Raw genomic sequence first — 24,368 nt, forward strand, 5'->3', positions numbered from 1 at the left:
GGTGCCCCCAGTCACTCACATGGACACAATTAGGGCTGGGCGATATGTAACAAATTCAGTATCACAATATTTTCCACATTTCATCATTGCATCATGATATGAGAGAATATTTGGAAAGAGCCCAATAGATTTTCTACAGATTTTCATATTGTTAAAGAAGAAATCTGGTAAATTCAATAAATACTGAGGTAGTGCAAATGAATAATAAGCGTTTTTAAAGCATCGACAGCTGTCTATGCGATAATGATGTCCATACATTTGCATTAATAAAGTTAACAAGTTAGTGTTAATAAAGTTAATAAGCACATTCCTTCTGAGTACTGGTACTTCCTGCTTAAAGACTAGTGTGCAAACCTGACATAGCTTGTTTTCAGAACTGTTAAGTTCTGCTCTTAAAATGACACCAAAAGGAACCTTACAGATTTTTGTAAGCCAGAAATCTGACAGAAACCACATTTCCGGGAAGGAAATTCAAGACAGTGACTATATATTTAGCTTTTATGGACTTCAAGCTGTTCTTTTAGACCAATCTGAAGTGCCAAGCACACAACATATATAACTATATCTATCATCTATCAATACCACTACAACTAAAAAAATCTATATCATGGACACCAACACTGTTATATAGATATATCACACAGCACTAGACAGGAGGTTACGACTACTGCTGCAAAGGTGTTGTGATTACCTTTGGGTGACAATGAGGTTCTGGAGAAGTTGAGGTGTTTGAGGCCTTTACGGAGTTTGGCAAACTGAGCACCCAAAGAGGCGATTCCTGCAAAACACAATCACTTAACAGTGAAACAGGGCTAAAACATTCAATTACTCAGTGTTTGTAATGGTTGGTGACATTATTTTATAACTGAGTGATATTTTCATAAGAGGTACATTATAATAATATGGCTCAACATATCTCTCCCCATTTCTTTCACTTCCGTCTCCTCCTGTCCATCACTCTTGCCTTTCTTTCTGTTGATCCACTGCTCTTGGTGTAGTAGGTACAGACAGAAAGCAGACAAGCAGACTGCACTTACAGGCCGTCCACCTTCATGACTCCCACATTTTACACAAGGACAAACAAAAGCCTGCACTAAGCTCTGGCTCCATGTTTAATTAATAGCCCAGAAAGAAAAGTTTGACTCTCCAGGGTCTTATGAAATATTAAACCTCTAACTTTGGCTGAGCAGCCTGAAAACATCCTCTTTATGGGTTACACGGGCTGACTTGCAGTTTTGCATGACAAATGCTTTTAATTACAAGAGACGCCCAGGTGAGCTCAGCCAGGCGTCAAGGTCCAGCGTGAACAGAGGTTATGTACAAGCCCTAGATCACCAGAAATGTTATCAGTAATGACCGTTACACAATGCTACAATGCTTGAGAGAACGTCACTCTGCATAGTTATCTCTGCTGGAACAGGTGTGTTAGAGCAGGAAGAAATGAGTCTCTGCAAAGCAGAACAGGACTGGGACTGGAACACTGGCTTGTGCTATCGTGCCCTCAATTACAGTTAAATACTGAACAGTTCATTTGTTTTTTACAGCCCACACTCATTAGCATGCTGACCTACTAACTTGAAATCTCAGCTTAAATATTGGCGTGACTTTCACACGTACATATTGTCTACATAATCAGATGCTTAATTTCCTAAACAGTGGTCTAATTTCAATCCAAATTACTGTAATTTTTTAAAGTAAATACAGTAAGTACAGTAAAATTATTACTGTAATCTCTTCATCACCGTCCCTCAAGATAATATGCATAAGATCACATCGATCACTGCTTCCAATTCAGATTAAGCACTCTTCATTTGCAACTAACATCCAGTGAACATGTAGGCTTAATTTGCTAATAGCAATTAAGAGTTTTAATACTATACATTGCTGCTGTTGGAATAGAAAGTCATATCTCCAAAATGAGAACTTTACAGGAGAAGGAAAAAAACATGTTTTACTTTTAATGTAATTGTAAGTCAATGTAACCAGACTTCATTCCAAGTTATTTTTGGCCATTTGTCTTGGTCCATGCTAGCTAGCTATATACCAAGTGTTTGCATTATATGTATATATGTTATATAGCTGCTTTTTATATAATTATTATACAAAATGATATAATTATTATATAAATATATTATATTTATACAATATTATATAATGCAAACATAAATAACATAACAAAAAAAGAAATGTCATTTTTTTAACAAAACATGTCATTTGACCAGGGGCACCCAGACTTTTGCACATATGCATATGCACACAACATACATTTAGAATTTATGAATACATAGTATGTATATATAATATACAAGTTACTTATATGCATTTTCTTAACTCTTAACAATCCCTAATCCATCAATCTGTATTCGGAGCCTAGGGGATGTGTGTAGGGTTCATTTTAGACTGGAACACAGCCCACACCATATGCACTCACCTCTGTCCTCGAGAGGGTTGTTGGCAAGGTTTAAAGAGTGCAGTCCTGAGTTGAGGTTGTGGGCGAGGGCGTTCGCCAGCTTCTGTGCAAAGTCCCTAAGGAACCAAAACAAAGACAACACTGAGGTTTGGCTGTGGAGCGTGATCCATCAAGACAACAGGTGTCTGTTTCAACCTCACCCCATAATTTTGACTAATCTGGTTATCTTCTTTATTAGCATAGTATTCAGCCATTATTACATGACTGGTTATATGACTGTGTATCTGAATACCAGGAAGGTATGTTTAAATGAAGAAAGTAAGGACTAAACTGTTGTAAATCCTCAGTGGATGATGATGCTGGTTTACCTGCTCTTGAAGAGAAAATGGATAAAACTCACAAACGAGATCTGACGGCCTTCGACCGATTCTGATAGGATGTAGTGGGACGACGTGTATTCAAGGAATAAGGCAGATGTTCCTGTACTCTCTGTCTGACCTCAGTTTAATAACTAAACATACTAAATCCTGTGATGTGTATTCTCTCTTTATGGGCTTTAGCACCAATTTCAGCATGGTCACATCTATAATAGCCGAGATTTGAGATTCAATTTGGGGTTCAATCCCCCACCAGGGCAAGCACCCTACATTATACCAATAAGGGTCCTTGGGCAAGACTCCTAACACCACCTTGGCCTCCCTGTGTAAAATGATCAAACTGGAAGTCGCTCTGGATAAGAGCGTCAGCCAAATGCTGTAAAAAAAAAAAAATTCATAAAACTGAAAAGGTAAAACCATTTCTTTCTGGTTACTGAGTTTAAAATTAAGGGTAGATTTAGAAAACATTTCTTTCATACACAGTAAGGTGTAAAAGTCAAAAGAGCATCTTGGCTCTCATCTCGATAGTAAGTGTGCTTTTGCCAGTAAAAACATTATGTAACATTACAATAAATGCAAATAAACACAAATAGAGTAAAAAGTGAGAATTTATCTCCTCTTGATCTGGTAACTGACCCATTAGGGTGATGTCTTCAGAAATTAGTTTAGCATTTTTGAGTTATTAGCATGGGTTTTTGTTCCATGTGTCAAGCAATGTTGGCACACTGTCACTATTCAGTCTACCACTCTTTGTGTATCATTGCTGTACTCTTCAAAGGAAGCTCGCCATTTCAAACAGCTCAGCTAACCCATTAAAGGCTAAGCAAACCTTTATATATCGCTCTTGTCGGAACAAAACCTCATATCTGCAAAATGGTAACTTCACAGAAGAAAGTAAAAACATAAAAACAACTTTCAATGTAAGTCAATGTAACCAGACTTTTTTCCATCATTTGGCCATTTATATTTTGGTTCATCCTTCATGAAATTTACCCACAATATAAAGGCCAGTATGCATTTTCAAATTATGTCAAAAACTCAAAATCAACAAATATGGAGATACGAGGTTTTGTTCTGACAACAGCAATATATATATTTTTATATATACAACATTTTTATATATATAACATTTTTATATATATAACATTTTTATATATACATAGTGCATGTATGAAAGCAAGTGTCAGGCACCTAAGCACATTATTTTAAAAAAATGAAACAAACAAAAAAAAGTAAAGAATTTTGAACAAAAGAACAATTTTGTTGGAGATACAAGGTTTTTGCATGATAAAGACAGTCCAAATGCCTGATTGTTATGTTTCTCACGTTTTGAGTCCTGCGTTGTCCAGGACCAGCTCCTCCAGACGACTGGAGCGGGCCACAACTCGGAGAATCTGATCACACACATCTGCAGGCTTTAGACACACACACACACACACACACACGCACACACACAAAGAGAGAGAGAGAGAGAATTAATGTTAGTAAGTGTTAAACATTAAATAACTATCCACTTTTGATTAAAAAAAAAAAAAAAAATTTGCTTTACTCTTTTGAGATGAGCTAATTTTTTTTTTTTAGTCAAACCTAATCACAGAGCCAAAAAACTTCACAATCAAGCCAAAAACCCTGGTATAAACACAGAAATAAGAGCTGCACCAATATTAACTACTCGCCCAAATGACTTCTAAGCGGAAATGACCTGTAAGTGGACATATAGCTATAGCAATCATCAGTCATGATACTGGTCACATACAGTACTAGTAAAAAATCTTGATGTACTGTACTGTGCAGATGTCTTAGTACTCTATCTCAGTACATGTGGTATGAATGAATGGATGGATGGATGGATGGATGGATGGATGGATGGATGGATGGATGGATGGATGGATGGATGGATGGATGAACGAACGAACTTTATTGTCATTGCACATTGTACTCGTATCTATGGTATGTGTGGTTTTGCCCGTAAAACACTCCATAACCAAACACTACAGAATCAATACCAACATACACAACAACTCACAGCAAGAATATTTTGTTTTTATAAAGTCGTTCTCATTGCACTTAGCCACTGTATGGATTTGTCAATTCCATCAGCAGCACCTGATTCAATTTAATGAAGGACTGATTAGCTGAAGCAGGTGTTGGATGGCAAGGCTAAAAACTGGACTTCCTCAAGGAGAGACCTGGAAATGGTTAGGCTAAAACAGTGACAGACAAATAATCACAATGTATTGTTCATTTGTGCTTTATGTTTTTTTAACAAATAAATGTTCACTGCCCAGAAAGACAGCTTTAACAGAATGTTATATGAATGTATGTAAGAAACTTTTGCAGAGTACAGTTTCCTGTAACTAGCCTTTATGTATTATTAGGATAAAGTTGGAGAACTGCACTTCAACATTACAAGTACTAAGTTCTACATGGAAAATATTTGTGCGTCTTCAGTCCAGCATGCCTTTTAAGTGATATTGTATAAACAGGGATGTGCTGATCGGTATCAGTCTTATAAATCCTATATCTACTCCCTAGTAGAAATGTCTAAATATGGACATGACATGTAGGTGAATGACTGAAAAACCAGAATGATTGACAGATCCTTTTTAAAGCACTGCAGACTAAACTGTCTATGTTGACTTGCTTTCAGCACATCACACACACACACACACACACACACACACACACACACACACACACACACACACACCAACTTGCTCCTCAAAGCTCTGAAAGCGACTCCCTAAATTTCGCCTCTTGGTTGGTTTCAGATCCCATCCTTTCAAAGCAGAGCACAAAGAGGCCTTTATGTTCAGAGACACGGTGCAGGTTTCTCAGAAGAAATGCTCTGGGAGAGACAGCGCGCAGCTTCTGCAGCCAAAACCTCCTGGTTAACACTACACCAGACATCTCTGAATCTGTGCAGCAATAGCAGCCCACTCTGCCCTCTCTCCTAAAGATGAGACTACATTTGGGCTGGAATAAAAATTTTAGCTCAACTGAGAGCTGACCCACTTCCACTAGCCGCCCCCAGACAGCACAGGATCTTCTGAAGCCACGGGGCAAAAAAAATATTGCTCATATTCCACCAAACGACTGCACAGAGGAGGCACTCTGAATAACTGTTGTGGCAGATTTCTTTATCACAGACTAACACAGGTTCATGGGAGGCTCCCTGTTGTCTGTTAATAGGGAAACAGTGGGTTGTAAAGGAGGTGAGCAGGATTGCTGGTGTGTGCAAGTGGTGAGGAATGTTATAGCAGGGCCCATGGCAGAGCTGCACCACTGAGCAAGAGTGAACATACAATTATACACTTACTGTCCACTTGAGCTCCATCGATTTTACGTGGCCACTACACAGGCCTCTGCAATTACAGATTCACACACATTCAACCAATACTTGCAATATCTGCAGTTTCTGCATTAAACAACACGTAAACTGTAGGTGTCTTCACAGCTATTGTAAGCACACAGCTTTTGTGTTGCATTGTGGAATCTCAGGGAAAATACAGTGATCGCATTTGTCTATTAATATTTCAGCTAAGGTATTTACCATTGGTGTCACATTGTCACATATATGCTGCTAAAAATTTCAGCACCCCCAGCTGAAAACTCCTGCATCTCTGTACACGTTTACTTTAGAGCTCCTGCACAATGCAGTCTTTCCATATTACACACCATTCCTGCACAACACATCCCACGTCTTGTAATCCACACCAAGACAAAGGCATGCAGTTCCACAGGCTAAAGGAGGCACAACACTAAATATACTGAACTGGCAACTCAATAAAGGATTGTAATTGACTGTAAAAGACTGCAGTCAAACACTCTCTACCTCATCACTGGTCAGTTTCTGTCCACATGACTTCTGCTGATCAGATACTATTTAGATGGTGAATTATTCTCAACACTGCAGTGATATCTTCATGTGATGGAATGGCGGCCATTTGTAGGTTAAAGATAAAACAGAAGTGCATATTCAAGTACGTCTTTCCTCTCTGTCAGTCGCTCATCCTAAAATCCAGAAGCACATCTGCTCCAAAACACAGCACTAAGCATCTTCTACCATCCTAAATGAAAAACAAACCATCCATCTCAACATAATATACAGCCAGAGAGTCAGCATGAATACAAGAGAGGCATGGTGAGAGGGTGAGAGAGAGAGAGAGAGAGAGAGAGAGAGAGAGAGAGAGAGAGAGAGAGAGAGAGAGAGACAGAGAGAGAGAGAGAGAGAGAGAGAGAGAGAGAGAGAGAGAGAGAGAGAGAGAGAGAGAGAGAGAGAGAGAGAGACAGACACAGAGAGAGAGAGAGAGAGACACAGAGAGAGAGAGAGAGAGACAGAGAGAGAGAGAGAGAGACACAGAGAGAGAGAGAGAGAGACAGAGAGAGAGAGAGAGAGAGAGAGAGAGAGAGAGAGAGAGAGAGAGAGAGAGAGAGAGAGAGATTGAGTCTGAGGATCACTGTCAGCTCCCTCGTTGCTATTTAATCTCTCATCTGTGCTGGAGTCCCCCAATTCATCTCACATACGCACTAGATAAAGCAATTAGCAGTGCAATTTCGGACCTCTCTCTCTCCCTCACTCCCTCTCCCTCTCTCCTCCCCTTCCTTCCTAACTCCTGTCTTCCTTTCCTTCTCTCTGACTTCTTAACCCTTTTCCACCGTTTCCCCTGCTCTTCTGTGACAGAACATAATAAACATAGAGACAAAATTCAGGTTTCAAGACCACTGCTAGTGAAATCAAGACCACTAGAGAAGAGTCTGAGCCAAGACCAAGACCTGAAGTGACTAAGGCACAAACAAGACAGAGACCAGATTAAGACTTTTCTCAGAATATAAAATTAAGAAGAAGAAAACACAAAATACTGAAACTGAAATTGTACATTCATTTTGTGTGTACATTTCATGATGAATGGACCAAAAGAAATGGCCCAGAATTACTTGGAAAGATGTCTGGTTCCATTGATTTGCACTGAAATTAAAGCATGTTTTCTCCTTGTCCTGTAAAGTTATCATTTTGGAGATAGAGGATTTTAAAATTATTAGATTTAACTTTAAATACTATATAGCCTAAAAATAATCTTCATTATTATTATATTTTAGTCTTTAGTCTCAGTGTAGTCCAGCTGATTCAATTACATTATATTATATTGGAAAACTCAGAATCACCACCTAAAGTCAACAGAATATAAACCAAACGACGTACATTCTTATCCGCCCTCAGAGGATGTTTGAATTATATGCAGCGATCATGATCATAGAAAGATCAATTCGATTCTCAACCATCAACAAACACATTTTATTTAAACATGTAGAGAAATTACTGTTGATACGCGCTCTCGAGACATGACTCAAGTACTACAGCATAGATAACTACAACCGTTTTTCACTATGTGTTTATTGTACTCCATATTTATAGACATGAATGTGCCACACAGTGTCAGAAAGCACAAAGGCCTAGCCAAGTCTTTCAGATTATTCGTAAAAAGTTCTCATTACTTATTAGCTACTTTATACGGAGCCCTGGAGGGGATGGAGGTAAAAAAATTAATTAATTCAAGCAAACGTTTTGCAGTTCATACGCACGTTTTCTTTTATTCATGTTTAGGATTTCTTAAATCCTTCCCTCGTTTTATTTTAAACGTAAACACGTTCTTTACTTCATGGGTATGTTTTTGTTTATGTGCGATCACGATTGTCTAATTCGTTCTCTCCTTTTCTTTTAATAGTTGTCAAGTTTCATTTTTAACGTAACGCACGTTGTTTATTTTTTTAATTTGTGCGTAAAGTCAATGTAGTAGCTACAGGTCGTGTTATTTGTCCTGTGCAGGAGTAATTACCAGCTCCCTGATACTGTCTGACAGGTTCTGATGTGTTAGACTGTTGAAATGATGGAGATGCTCATCAGGTCTGATTCTGATTTGGGGCCTTATGAAGCTTATGCAGCTCCTCTTCACAGCAAACAGCCCTCAGATTCATCAGTGCAGCTGCAGTTTGGTGGTGAAATGAAGGAAGACAGTAAACTAGAGCCACAATCTTCACTAAACTGCACTTTCTAGTGATCTTATTTAACAGATACAGATGCAGCTTGGCTGCTTAGCGCTGTTTCTGCCCCTGCCACAAGTTACGGTGTTAGAGATTATCACACAATTACAGGAAGAAATGACCAGCGTCAACGTTTAAAAAAACTCAAATTAAACATACACAGAAACGTTCATGTGGAATGAGGTCAAATGGCAAGAGAGTTTAATAGATGTATGTATTAGATGTAGATATATTAATGTGAGGATGTTGAAATGCTGATGATTTCTTCCTGTAATTGTGTGATTGTCTCTAACATCACTGAAACCCTGAAGGCCTTTTGCTGTGAAGAGGAGCTGCAGTTTCCTCATAACCCCCCAAAATCACAATCAGACCGGATGGATTGATGGTTGGATGGGAGGATGGATAGATGGATGGATAGATCTTTATTGTTTCCAGAGGGAAATTGCAGATCCCAGAGGGAAACTGATGAGCGTCTCTGTTCATGATCTCATCAATCTAACTCATCAAAACCTGTCAGACAGGGATCTGTCTCAGGGACCTGTTATAAATTTAAATAAAACATGACCACGGTTAAAAGAAAACAAATTAGAAAATCGTGATTGCGAATTAAAAAAAAAAAAAAATCCCACAAAGTAAAGAAAATGTGCACACAATTAAAAGAAAACAAGCGAACAAAGGGAGCACGAATAAGAGAAAACGTGCGTACAAACTGCACAACTTTTGCTCAAATTATCCTTATTTTTTTTTTACTTTCACGCCTCCGTAACTTTAGCCTCGTAGCTCCAGTAAAAAAAACAAACATGTCTTTGCTGATGAACTACACTTGGATTATCTCTGTAAACTGTGTAAATCTCATTTGCTTTAACATCTCTCCTCTTGCTCTTTATCACCAGCAAAAAACACATCATTCACCTATAGCAGGCGCTCATTTTTCATCTGCGAGACGTCCCCAGTGGTGCTGGACCTTCGGTTATTGTCCCAAGTGTGCGGTTTTGGCATAAAGCCATTAAGCGTAACCATGGAGATGGAGTGCCCCACAGACAAAAGAAACCAGCCCCATTACAGAACATGGATCAGTCCCAATCACACCCACAAAGGCTTTAAAACCATGTAAAGAAATTAGCTAAAGAGGAAAAACCTGGACAAACCTCAGCAAGGGAGCTGCCAATTGTCTCTTGGTATCAATAGCAGAGCATTTCTGATTTAATTACAAATCAGATTTACCTTTTTAGAGCTTTTTATTACATTCTCCCAAAGCAGCTTTCCAGAAACGTGGGTGCAGATCACCTAACGATCAAGCTGAGGGAGACAGTGTCAGGAGAAACTGCCTAAGAGAATCCCAAAGAAACAATGAGAGGAGCTAGGACTCAGAAGAGCAACCCCTTCTCCTCTGGACTAAACTATACGCTATAATTAAAGGAGAATTTCCAATGATTTTCAAAACATCTCTGCATCAATTAAAAGGTTAAGATGCAAACGGTCACTGAGAGTGGTCTGGTGTGAAATGCTCCAATCTAGAGATACTTAGTGAGCCAACATTTTTTGGATCGTTCACAGTGGTAGCAATAGGAACCAGACATCTGAAGAGTTTAATTCCCAGAAAGTTACTACAAGAAACGGTTACAAATATGCTGCCTGATGTCTGAGACAGTGTGTTTACAAGCACTTAATAATTCGATAGCTGTGGAAAATCATATTTTGTCAGTAATCCGATCAACGTGATTACATGCATTTGAGTAATCAGATAATGGGGAAGCTCTGGATCAACATGAGCCAGGCAGTAATGGTATTTCTGCTTTGCTACCAGGCAATAAACTCACAGAAGAAAACGTGATGTAAACGTAATGTAAAACTCAAATGTTTCAAATGTTGCTGCTTTTTTTAAACACCACTATACTTTACCTGAAAATATGAACGTGTGTCATCTAGAAGATAAAGAATATTTAAATCCTTCATTTCAGCAAGCATGTAGCTGGTTTCAGGATTGCTCCAAATGTGGTTTTGCTGCCATCTCACAGCAACACTACTCGCTTATTTCCAGTACTGAGGGCGGTTTCACACATGCGCAGACTGAGAAATCCCAGTAAGAGTATACAGGCACTGAGAAATCTGATTACTGAGCTAAAATCCAGCCTCTTTATCGGATTTCTACACCTTACTCTGATCTAAAAAATGGAGTATGCTGTTTACATGACCATTTGAACAAGCAAACAACTGCAGAAATCCAACTATGATCGGATGTGAACGCAATCATTGTGGTATAACAGGTTTGAGACTTTCTCAGCAGCGCTGAGTTCTGTGACTGTAGATACGTTGAACAGACGTTGCTGCGTTGGTGAATAGATGACCTGAAGAAGCAGTCGTTACCCGACAGGCCACGTGTCGCGCCTGCTGGGTTACCACTGCAGTTTAACTCACCAGTTTATAATCCTTTGTGGAGAGCTTGGTGAACCACTGGTTGAACTCCAGCACTGCAATTATCGCTACCAAATCCCTGCCAAAGAGAGAGACAGACACACATAGTGAGACGTGTTCTTCTAAATGATGATGGATAAAGTCTGAGCTGCTTAGAGCTGCTTCACTTCAGATACTTAAACCACCCAACCACAGGCATATTATTCCGCTGTAAGACTTTATTATTCAGGACGTTCTATGAATTATTCAGTAACTACTACAAAACCATTTACAGACATTTACGGCATTTGGCAGACGTTCTTATCCAGAACAACTTACAATTTGACCATTTTACACAGTTAAGCCAAGGTGGTATTAGGAGTCTTGCCCAAGGACTCTTATTGGTATAGTGTAGGGTGTTTGCCCTAGTGGGGGGATTGAACCCCAGTCTACAACGTAGACTACACTTACCCACTACACTATACCAACCACAAAACCAATATTTAAGTTATTGCTGCCGTCATTCAAAACCCCATAACCCCATGATCTGGAATAATCTTTACAAACATTTGACATCGCACTCAAGTCTGATTTTGGTTTTTATCATTTGAATTATGTAAATCATTCATCCATCCAAACACCTACAGATTCTCTTATGGGATGTGTGAAAGCTGGTCATGATGCTCACAGCACACAAAACATTCAGTGATTAGTCTGTGGCTTTATTTACATGGCGAGGTAACAATACAGCGTATCATGTTGTATCATACTGCGCTGTGACTGGCATAGCCTATGGCTAGTGAGTTAGGTTGGGGCAAACATAAGACTGCAGTGAGAGCAACAGATTGGGGTAATATAAAGCTGAACTTTCATTTCACGTAATAAAAAAAAGTGTATAAAAGCTCGACACCACTGTGGTACTGAGTCAAATTGCAATTTTGTATCATTACACCTCATTTATAAAATTATTATTCACCCCATAAAATCTCCCAATAAACTTACTACTTTAAAGACCAATGTTGAGATAACCATAAACAAACTATATATTGTGCAGCTCTATAGGCCTGTCACTGCACCTCTGAGTCATCATCTCCATGGACAATCTAAACCTCATCCACACCAACAGACTCACTCTGATCTTACTGCACCTTCAGTCTAGCAAATCTGCACTTACACATATAGATTGACATCTCTATCCATTATCCTGTACAATCTGGAAGATTTCTATATCAGTATTCTATCCCCTGTATACCTGCATCTCATTTATTATCTACCTTAGACAAACTGCACATACGGAATGTGTACAGCAGCACATTTCATAGTTTTATTTAATAACTTATTACTGTACAACTGCACATTGGAACAGTGCAATATTAGTGTATATTGTGTGTATGCGTATATTCACAGTCAGTGTATGTATGTATGTATATATATATATATATATATATATATATTTGTTTTGTATTTAAATTCTATAAGGGGGCTACGCACCTAAGATTTTCACTGACTTTCCACCTGCGTAAGTGTGATGTGACAAACGTGATTTGATTTGATTTAATTAGAAACCCATTAAAGGCTGTCAAAGAGACACGAGTTGGGCTACCTGTTCTCCAGGTGGCTGAAGTCCTGTAGATTCAACTCTCGTGTGTCCTGGGTCAGATAGATCGTGTCCACATCCTGACGAGAGGGACATAAAGCAGTCAAGCCATGCTTGCATAAAATAACATAAAAGCTTTTTCATTTTCATGTTTATAAGGGGTCATTCAACAGAAGTGGTTCAAAAGACTCTCCCTCTGAACTGAACAATTACAGTTACATGCTGAATTTCATAAAAACATGTTCTTATGCTGTCCTATACTGGGCATTGCAGTCCCCAAATTTAACCACTGAAATTATGCTGAAAAGAAAACCTCGAAACATTTTAAAATCTTGTTTTTTACCGCATTGCTGTCAGTTGCACAGTGGCAAAGCAGAAACATCTATGGATTTGCACTGCCCAGCATTATTAGCCAGTATGCAACCATCAAATGAAGCCAACTGTGCTGATGTTGCACGCTGGCATGTAAACAGGCTCTCAAAACAGATACATTTTGCAAAGCGGAGAATGCATGGTCTGTATGTGTCTAAAACTAGGTCAAATTCTGAAAATATGTATGTATGCTCAGTTACTATACAGCACAATTTGAACCACTTCAGAAGAATGAACCACAGATTTAATAAGACATGGTTGCAGGGCAGTATTATGTTAATAAGTTATACTGCTGCATTTTAAAATGACTGTAATTAAATAATGATATTTCAAAATCATATCATGTCATTCTTTCTATTCCAAGTCTGAATGGCCAAATTAACCCATTCGAGTCATTTATATTTAGAGGTGGTGTGGGACTTCATCACTAGGTATCGCTGACAGAAAGAGTGGAAAAATCAGAGTCAGGAACATCTCAGAAAAACTAAGCATGACAGTGGCTCTGTGATGGCTTAGAGCTACAAACCATAGAACATGTTTAGTTTCAGCTTTCAATCCAACACCTGCACTCTCCTTTAAACAGGAATGATTTTAGCATCAGTTAGCTGGAAACAAGCCTGTGCTGTTCGGCATCTTCTGGCCTGCTGACAAAGCTATCGTCAGCTTAGCCCATATGTTACTGTCCCAAACACCACAGAACAGGTTTGATTTCAGCTTCCTGTCACTCCAACACAGGTCACTCAACTTTTGCTCTCTCAGATACTTATCAGAGATTTTAATAATCTAAACTTGTGTTAGCAGAGCATGGGTTAGCCAGATTCAAATCTGTACTGGGGCATGTGGCACCTTTTGGCTCTGCAAACTGCTTGCCAAGCTAACATTAAGCTAGTGCACCAAGCTAAAGATCAAACACCACAGAACAAGTTTAAATTTCCCTTTCTGTCTTTTCCATGCCAGCGGCTTGACTTCACTCCCTCTGATCTGAATCGCGATCATCTAAATTTGATAGCCAACATGCTAGTGGAGCTAATGCTAACCACCCCTCTGTCCTAGTCCCAGTTACCAACTTTTAGAAATATGGTTTGAGATTTATGGAAAGAAAATTGTGCAGCCTGTTCACATTTTAATTTTTTCAAATTGTGAAATAAATAGCAGAAAAAAAGATAAATGCTTTTGCATCACTTATGATGCATTTACATCCCCACCACCTGGGTAATACCATACCAACATACTAATATTTGGGGGTGGTTCGAAGGTGTGAAATAAGTGGATACCGCCCAACTCTATGGCTTCGTTAAGACAGCAGGTAAATTCAGCCCAAATGTGATTTTCTTACCAAATCCGATTTTTTTGTTTGGCTGTTCACAATAATCTTTTAAATGTGACCTGTATGCGAAATTAGTCCGAATAGATCATGCTTCTAAACCCGCATGTACAAAAGAACAATGCTTCCGCAGAGGTGTCAAATTCAGGTCCAGAAAGTAAAAGTCCTTCCCAGGATTTTGTTCCACCAGGCTGGCTTCTCTAGTTAGATCACACCACCAGCAGAGCTGTCCAGCCTTTTGGAACAAAATCCTGGGAAGGATTTTTACTTTCTGAACCTGGATTTGACACCTCTACGGGGTGCGCTCATGCAGAGGTACAGCCAAAATGTCAACAGTAACAGCCACTAACCAATGGATGCAGGTCCAGTTACATCTTCACCAGCATCATAGGAGCTAATAAGAAGTTTCAATGGCTGATAGTTTAGCTCATCACCCAGAATTTGTAAAAAGGGCAAGTCATTCAACCAGAGCCATTTCTTAGGTTTGTGTCTTTGCTTTCTTTAAACTTTGCTTTCAGACTTTTACCTCATCTTTGGCAATGCAGCCTCGTTCTCCTACATTTGGTCATTTCTTTAGAAATCTCTTCAGGCATGGAGAAGTGTCCAATATTGTTTGTACAGAAACATCACCCCAAATGTTTATGAGGTCTCAGAAGCACAAAATGATGATAAACTTTGAGCTGGATTGATGTAAAAGTCGCTTGAATTCCGATCTGGCTTTTCAGACTGAGTCGGATTGGTGCACATCGGATTCAGCACTCCATAAGAAAGTGTCCCAAAAATGTCAGATTCTGTGTGTTTCCACACCACCACACTGTTCATACTGCCACACAGATAAGACGGTTAGATCACGTATGAAGAAAAAGGTCTGTTTTGGGCCACTTTTACCTACTGTGTGAACAAAGCCTTAGACAACAATATCTAAATTATATTCACCACTCGCTATGAAAATTCAGTGGAATGGCTTTCAGATACAAAATGGCCTGTTAAGCTTTATGGGTAAAATAAATGTGCTTTCAAGTGAAACAGCTTTTCTTGTAGCGTTTGAATGTGTATGTATGTGTATGTAAACACATACTGACCCACTGAACCTCTTCTCTGTACGGCAATCCAAGCCAGTCACACACACACCTGTACTGCTGAGAAAAGCCCCCTAAGGAAACACAGAGAATCACACTTCATGTGAGTCATGATCACACTATAAACACACACAAGGGGAGGAAGTGTCTGAGAGAGAAGAGAAAAAGGAGAACAAGTCAATCAAACAGTCTGTCAGTCTCTAGTAAAGTGTACAAGTCAGAGTGTTACAGGTTTGCTTTTATATAATATGAGGACGTGGGGTGTTTCATATCCTAGTCTCATCCTCAGACACTCCACCCACACAGACATGGAGTGTCTGATATGTCATACATATCAAGCTGCCAAGAACTTTCAGATAAATTTTCAGATGGATTATGACTGGTTATCTACTTGCTCTGCACGCTGTGATGAGTCTTCCTGAGACAGATGAATCAACTAAAATGAAAGGTATTCAACAGTCTTCTATGAAGTGTTTCATAGCTCTTAAATGAGATATCCTTGTGTGCTTTGCCCAAGCATGTTGTGCACAGTTTAATACTCCAACACGTCACAGAACTTCAGTCTGACAGAGACGATATGGAATGGCAATAATAGTAAAAGAGCAATGACACCAAAAAAGGTTTTCCTAGTACTACTTTGCCAAACAACACCCTGCATGTACCCCTCCGGCATGAATGAATTTAAGAAAAAATGTTTTAGGCCAAAATTGTATCACAATAAACTACTGCAGAACAGTGTCTCAGGCTTCAGGCAGCAAACATGCAACTGTTTCATTTAACTGTCATTGACGTAGCTTTTAGAGGCACTTAACGCTTCAGACGTCCGGTTCCTAACACAATGATGACTTTCACTAGAATATCACATTAAATCACTCTGAATTACTTTGCTTATGTTGTAATGACTGAATCATGTATATAAAAAAACAAGCAAACAGAGAAACTCTCCTTAAAGTGTAAGGCAGAAGTCTGGCTTGTGAGTTATATGTGGTGCTTGAAATTCAAGCCACATTCTGCATGTATTACAACAGTATGGCTCTGTATTAAAATCGTCTGGGTGCTAAACTGGCCTGTCTGCAGTCCAGACTGTCACCAACTAAAAATATTTGCTGCATTATGAATTGATAAATACGACAAAGGAGACCTCAAACTGTTGAGCTGCTGAAATTCTATATCAATCAAGAATGGGAAAACATTTCACTTTCAAAAATACAACAGTCGGTGTCCTCAGTTCCCAAACTCATGCAGAGTGTTAAACGAAGAGGTATTGAAACACAGTGGTAAACATTCCCCAGTCCCAACTTTTTGTAGTGTGTTATTGGCATCAAATTCAAAATGGGCATTTTTTTTTTCAAAAAACAATCAAATTTCTCAGTTTCAACCTTTGATATGTAGTCTTTGTAGTTTTTTCATTTAAATATAAGGTTTAAATGATTTGCACATCATCGCATTATATTTACATTCTGCACAGCATCCCAACATTTTGGGAAATAGGGTGGTATTTAATCAATTTATTTTTACCCATTTTGAAAACACTATTAGCCATATAAACTGTGTGAACACTTCATGATGAACAGACAGAAATGAAAGTGTATTAAGCTAAGAAAGTGTTTCCTAAGCCTAACACTAAAACTAACTGCAGTAACCAAAATGTTTTTGGCCTGTTAGACTTAAAAAGTGAATTGTGTAGGTTTTGGAAAAAGTCAGACCGATTTTTCAGAATGGTTTTGTTGATGCTGATGCTGATACTGTAGGTTACTCTGTTTTTCTGAGTTTTATTTACAAAATCAAGAATTTATTGCCTTTAAAATGTACAAACATGCACACATAGTGCATATATTTACCACAGGGTCCTGGCTCTGCTGAGCTTTGACTGTCCCACACACTCTGGAGAGCACTGATCCTCTCTGCAGGCTCCATCGACAACTTCTTTATCACTTTACTATGAGAGAGAGAAAGAGACCCAACTCAATCATTCGGATTGGAGCAGTTTATGAGGGGGCATGTGATAATGTTTTGTGTGATAAAATTCAGGCTCAGCAATATAATGTCTACAAGAGGCACAAGTTTTGGGCTGTAATTTCTACAAACCTACAAACCTGGATGTTTATATCACACCTGGTAAAATGATTACACTCTATAAGCATGAGAAGTTAGCAAAACTGCAAAGCTTTGAAGAAATAATGCTTGGATGAGACTGAATAGCGGCATGTAAACATAAAGTGCATTATACGTCGTCCCCTTTAATCAGCCTGTGAGATCTGGCTTCTCTCTTTTTTGTTTCTCCCACTGCTGAAGCTCTCTCAGTGTAGAGAGGATGGAGATGAAATTCTATCACCAAGATCAAGCATATTAGGTTAAAACACTTCGAAGGCATCCACTGTTCACACCTGGGAAAATATTTAATGACCGATCCCAACGGAAATTAAACCACTGAGGACCTGTAGAGGAGGATATTACCCCACAACCCCATGTAAATTTAATCCTATCCGAATACGGCTACTGTATTATCACTTGATTCCAATCATTCATTCATTCTCTCTTACACAGGAGACAGGCCAGGGATGATTCTCTGTAGGCAGCTCCCGATGTGAGCCACCACCTCATTCACCTCTTCAACAGACGTTAACTTGAGTGAGATCTGACCCTTCTCATACTCCAGCACAAACTGAGAGAGAGAGAGAGAGAGAGAGAGAGAGAGAGAGAGAGAGAGAGAGAGAGAGAGAGAGAGAGAGAGAGAGAGAGAGAGAGAGAGAGAACACATGTGAGTAATATTCAGCACTGTTCTTTAGTCCACTCCGCCTACTTGCATGCCATCAACTGATGTAATGTCTGCAATTTGAAGAGACTTTCAGAGAAACAGAAGTGTTTATATACAAAAATGCAACACATGATTACATTCAAATGTGAAACCAATACACCTCTGAGTGACTCTCAGCGATTTTTTGTTTTTGTTCATTTTTTTCAGAGAAAGAATAAAATATCTCTGCCTGCTGACACTGCCTCCTCTATACGCCTTCTGCCTTACCCACCAGGGCATCACAGTAGGTGTTCTGCGTTTCTGAACCATTATGCTCAGAGAACTTTGATGATGGATATTTTGGAAATATACTTGGTTGTAGATCATCATATAAAACGCGGGCTTGGCCATTTTTGGACAATTATTCCAAGAGAAACCGACAACAGTCACGCTCTGTTTTTGTCTGTGGTAAAGGGAATGCATTAACAGTAAATTACAGTGTAGTTGTGAAACAAATGTGCTGTTCTCACAAACACTTCCAAACGGAGTGTTTTGTCATATAGTGAGTGTATAGTACTAGATATGAGCTGAAGGTACAGTAAACCTGTATAGTCTTAAATAAAGTGCCTGAAAAACAGCATCCAGCATCTAACAAACCAGTGGACTGTACAAGCCTGAATAGCATCTTCAAGATCACGACAGTAAACCCGGCCTGCAGGCCCTAAAGAGCAGCACGATAAATAAAACCCCAATAAAATGAAGATCTATTAACCTTTCCTCCCTTGCATCATCCATCACCACTCAGCGGTCAAGACGAGTGTTGATAAGAGGGTCAGCTGCTGATGTCCTATCAGTGGATGATGTGATGAGGGACTGAGAGACAGTTTGCTAGTTCATTATCAGCAAAGCTTTTAAGCATCATAACCTGAATAATCAGTATAATCAATTACACTAAAGGCCCTGCTGTACCTGTTTACCATCTAGAGAATCAGTCTAATGTTTGGGAACACTTGACAATGTAAGCTTTTCAGAAAGTGTATGCTCAGGTGCTTGAAATGGGTATCTACATGTGGATTTATCTCCAAAACAAGTATTTTAAAATATGAAATGCTTCTCATAAACAAGTTGTTTTCAGGGCTTTTTTCAGGCTGTTTTTGCAGCATAGTCTCCATATACTGAGTGTACGGACTGGGGAGTGAACGGTATGTATTGAAACGTTGGCAATGTTTACATATTCCTTCAAATTCTTCATTTAAAAATTTTAAAAAGTGAGAGACATTCGGTTTTCCATAATATGTGCCCTTTAATGCATTTAAAACATTTGCTGCTCGCTGCAATAACTCCATTTGTATAATTTCATATTTTTAAGTCAAATAGTAGGTGTGTCCAAACTTTTGACTGGTATGTGATCTGTCTGCTGTAGAAATCTAATCTGCTGGCTCTGGTTGGTAAAACTCAGTGACAGTACAGGAATAATGCAGCATCAGCTCTGTGCGGGCAGGCTGAGCCTGTCGGACAGTTTTGAGAAGACATGTGATTTATTACCTGTGTGGGTTTGTTGCATGTGATGCCCTGAATCTCCAAATAACTGAATGTCTGTTCCACCTGAAATAGACACAACATGAATAAATCATGACATCAGATTTTTATCAGAATCACCAGACACTCCAGCAAAACAACAGACTATTAATAGAGACAGAAAAACAGCAGAAACAGACAGTAACAGTCTGAGTATGCTGAATTAGTGGTCTGAGTTATTTCACTGTCTCTTGAGGAATTCTAACAGGACTGGAGATCAGCACAGACTGTCAGTGACAGAATAAACTGAGCTGGGTGGGTTTGACATGTGGAGCAGTTTAACTCTGACCACCAAACACCTTAATAATGACCCACACATTAAACCCCTTACAATGCAGAAAAAAAGAGAAAGACAGAGAGAATAAACAGAAAGAGAGGGAGAGAGAGATGAAGAACAGAAAGAAAGAAAGAAACATGGAGTCAGAGAAAAAAGAGAAAGAGAAGGAGTGATAGAAGAATATAAAGAAAAAGATGGAAGGGGAGGAAGAGAGACAAAAAAGAATTTAGGAAAGAAAGTAAAAAGGGAGGACAGAGTAAAAAAGAGAAAGATGGAGAGAGAAGGATATAAAGAGAGATGGAGGGGGAGAGAAGAGAAGAGAAGAGAAGGCTAACGAAGAGAGGAAATTAGTAGTAAATGATTCAATGGAAAAAGAGAGATAGATCTAATAACAGCAAACACACAGACCCACACATATGTACACACCCCCTCACTTTCAGAGTGTCTCACTCCTTAACATTTTGACTGTTTTAGTCTTTTTTGTTTGGTTTTTGTTTGTTTGTTACATTTAAATTTACAGAAAGTGCCAGTAATGCATTCTCGAACCTGTGGATACGGAATGCCGACTATAAATCTAATTTATTATATGACTAACTATAACATAAACGACAACAACCCTCGACTTCGATGGCATGTTGTGGTAAACATGGTATGAGAAGTAACGATGAGTTTATTTCTTTAGGTAAACTCAGCTGAACGATGATCTCATGATGAGGCACCATACTGAGAAACATGACAGAGAATAGCAATTCACTGAGTTAATTTCCTCTGTGTAATAAACTTTGTGATTCAGTTGAGGTTACTAAGCTCTGTTGGGCCAACACAGACCAACACTTGCCCAGAAGTGTATTACAATCTTTATAGAGATTTTCCACTTAATTATACACATTATAGTTAGAATTGTTACATCCAAAACTAACTGGACCTTGGTTTATAACTGTAACCTTATTCATGTACCTCCTGTTACTATAAACCAGCCACTTTATTTGAAACACCTGCCTTGTAGCTCCACCTTGGTGCTGGGACTGTACCAGGGATGTCCTCATCTAATCTAGGTGTATATTAATAGATAATGTAACAAGGTATCGGCTACATTAAGCCTGATCCACTTGCATTCCTGTGCCTATTTTTGTGTGAGGCTCATTTTCAGAAGTTAAGAAAATAGCGCAAATGTCTGCAGTGTGGAACTATGTAACAGTGGAAAATGAAAACATAATATCTTCACTGACATAATATCTACCAGCTATTTTTGATCAAAACAAGGGCACATTTCACTTCGTTAGAAGTGTATACTCCCACCACATTTTTCACTCACGAGTCAAGTCCAGTTAAAAATGAAAGTACCAACATCAATTTAATTTATTGGAAATCGATGAGCAAGTGCTGCACGCAATACAGCAATATGACATAGTAGTGTCTTCATAACACTATAAAATGGCTATTTAAAAAAAACAAAAAAAAAAAAAACAGTGACCAGTAGCCGAGTCATTAGAGAGGTCAGTCAAACTGGACCATAAACCAGTATTAAACACACTAAAAAGGGCATATCCATATGCATCAAGAATGTCACACTGTGTACAGAGCATTAGTCAGCAGTGGAGAATATCTTACCTAAAACGTGTGGCTGTATAACCTACGAAACCTCAAATATCGGTTCAGTATCGGCCACTCAGATCAGATTGGGGGCCAAAAAGAGTCGGAAACAGGCCATTAATGAAGGCATAAACTGTTGCATTAACAGAGCTACAGTCTCTAACTGTTCACCAGCAAGGTGGAGATACAATGTAGGAGTTCCTTGCAGGGCTGCATGATTGTGACACACCTTGTAATATATTAACATTGCATGGGTGATCCCAGATATGGCGTAGTTAAAAACCAACCCGCACCATTTTGACCAAAATGATTTAATTAATCACCCCCAGAAACATCTGGAGCGTTTGAGCTCACTCAGGATGCTCACAGCACACATTACAACATCTAGTGATTTATTTGAGGGTTTATTTACAATACTGTGTATGAGCCAGCACTCTATTCCATTCAAAAACAGCCATTAAGTTCAAGTTACTCATGTTCCAGTGTCAGGAAAAAAAGCTGAAAACATATTTTAATTGGACAGAAGTTATTTCTTCAGCAAGATAACAACCCCAAACACACTGCAGAGAAGATCAAGATGTACTTTTGAAATAAAGAAGCTGCTGGTGTTCTCAGAAAAATGGATTGACCACCTTGAGTCCAGACCTCAACATTACTAAATGTAATTGGAATTATTTGGACTGTGAGAAGCAGAAAACACAGCCACCTTGAACTATGAAAGTGCGGAAAAATATTCCTAAAAAAACTGAAAGCGTGCCTCCTAAAAAAGAACAGAAGCTGTGATAAAGGCAACATAAACATACTCAATTTTGACAGATTGTAAATATATTCAGTTGTTGACGCATATATTTAGTTGTTGTGTGATAAAGTTAAAATGTAGTACATGTTCAAAATAGTTATCTCTCAATTGCAAAGGCCAGTACTGCAATAATGCTTAACAAAGGATGCATTGTACAGTATTAGTGGTTGATGGCTGACAATAATATAAGAGTGAGACATACAGTGCAACACAGTGAAACACAACTCTGCTGTGGGCAACCTGCCAATCACCTCAGAGCTAATCAAACATGAGCACGAGCACGCGCACACACACACACACACACACACACACACACACACACACACACACACAAAGGCATGCAGTCACACAAGCACACTGACTCACTGACACAGCACAGCTAACCAAACCATGCCAACCTCTGCCTGGAGTATCACTGTAAAACAAGCAGGGAGTCCAGAGACCAAACAGACTGAATGATTACAGACCGTGAGAGAGAGAGACAGAGAGAGAGAGAGAGAGATATTGTCAGAGATTGCCTCAAGGTGGGTTCAGATGTAGAGAAAAAAGAAAACAAATCAATATTTGAAGAGGTGTGTGTGTGTATGTGTGTGTATGTGTGTGTGTATGTGTGTGTGTGTGTAAGGTCTCTGTGCGCATGTTGACTCCGGCAGTAAATCTGCAGCAGTGAGGAAGATACACTGGACTGAACCCAACGTCTGCATTCAATAAACCTCTACCACACAAAGCTCACAGGAATAACAGGTTCAAATCTCACACTACTACAAACACAGGTCTATGTATTCAATATCCTTGCTATGGGAACAAAATTTTACATATTTTATTTCTTTTATATACGATAAACTACATTCAAAAAGCTATTTCAGTTAATTAGAACTTATTTGCTCAGAATATTACACATTTTATACTACAATTAACAAATGAACATTAATACATTGAGGAGTAATGTGAGTCAGTGACAAGGTTTCCATTCAAACATTTCAAATTACATCAATTGATATAATTTTATGAAATGATTTATGAAATCCCAGAAGAAAAAACTGTGAATTAGGCTGTGTCCATCCACTGCAGTTATGCGAAGAACCTTAACGTGACGTAGGCTACCATAATGCGGGGCTGCATCGAGCAACACAGATTTAACTCGGTTTTTGCTTTAAGTAGAATTGACTTTACAGCCATTTGCCATCTTTTTTATGACCATGTTGTTTGCCGCTAGAAGACACCAGGCAGGACAATCGCTGGCCCACCTAAGGGGGAATGGAATCTCTGTACCAATCTAGGAAAAGCTATGGGCCACTATCAGACCGTCTATAGGAACCACAGAATCATGTGACTTACAGCTGGATACATCATTGTTTATTATTTATACTACACGCGTTACAGCAATATGAAATTACAGCATCTTCATAACTCAAAATGGCTATTTAAAAAGCAGTTTGTATAGAATTGATTACGCTGCAGGATTTTAAAGTGGCTGGTCAAACTGGATCATAAGTCAGTAATAAACACGCTAAAAAGGGCTTCTTTTTTAAGTAGGACAAAAACAAGCATATCCATGAAAATCAGCAGCTGAGAATATCTTACCTAAATAGTGAAGCTGTATAATCAATAAAACCTCAAAGATCAGGACAGTATCTGCCAATGTTACAGTTCTCAGACCAGATCAAGGGGCAAAAAAAAAAAAAAAACTGGACCCAGACTGTACTACATATTAACCACTGTTTAGCTCTGTAGTCGGAAACAGGCCATTAAGGAAGGCAAACACAAACTGTGCATTAACAGATAAGCT

General features: G+C 38.8%; 1 protein-coding gene across 7 annotated transcripts in view; it reads right to left on the reverse strand.

The window, feature by feature from the left end:
- Positions 1-24,368, reverse strand: part of LOC108429248 (F-actin-uncapping protein LRRC16A) — a 155,567-nt gene that overhangs the window by 81,221 nt on the left and 49,978 nt on the right. For all 7 annotated transcript variants that reach the window (XM_037536903.1, XM_037536902.1, XM_037536907.1 and 4 more), the window contains exons 4-12: positions 19,878-19,937; positions 18,139-18,260; positions 17,437-17,534; positions 15,599-15,669; positions 12,827-12,900; positions 11,248-11,323; positions 4,114-4,202; positions 2,432-2,526; positions 692-778 (exon numbers count right to left, since the gene is read on the reverse strand). In XM_037536903.1, coding sequence (XP_037392800.1) covers positions 692-778; positions 2,432-2,526; positions 4,114-4,202; positions 11,248-11,323; positions 12,827-12,900; positions 15,599-15,669; positions 17,437-17,534; positions 18,139-18,260; positions 19,878-19,937 — 772 coding nt within the window. The remainder of the gene's footprint in view (positions 1-691; positions 779-2,431; positions 2,527-4,113; positions 4,203-11,247; positions 11,324-12,826; positions 12,901-15,598; positions 15,670-17,436; positions 17,535-18,138; positions 18,261-19,877; positions 19,938-24,368) is intronic.

The sequence above is a fragment of the Pygocentrus nattereri genome, chromosome 3, assembly GCF_015220715.1.
Source record: "Pygocentrus nattereri isolate fPygNat1 chromosome 3, fPygNat1.pri, whole genome shotgun sequence".
Lineage (NCBI taxonomy): Eukaryota > Metazoa > Chordata > Actinopteri > Characiformes > Serrasalmidae > Pygocentrus > Pygocentrus nattereri.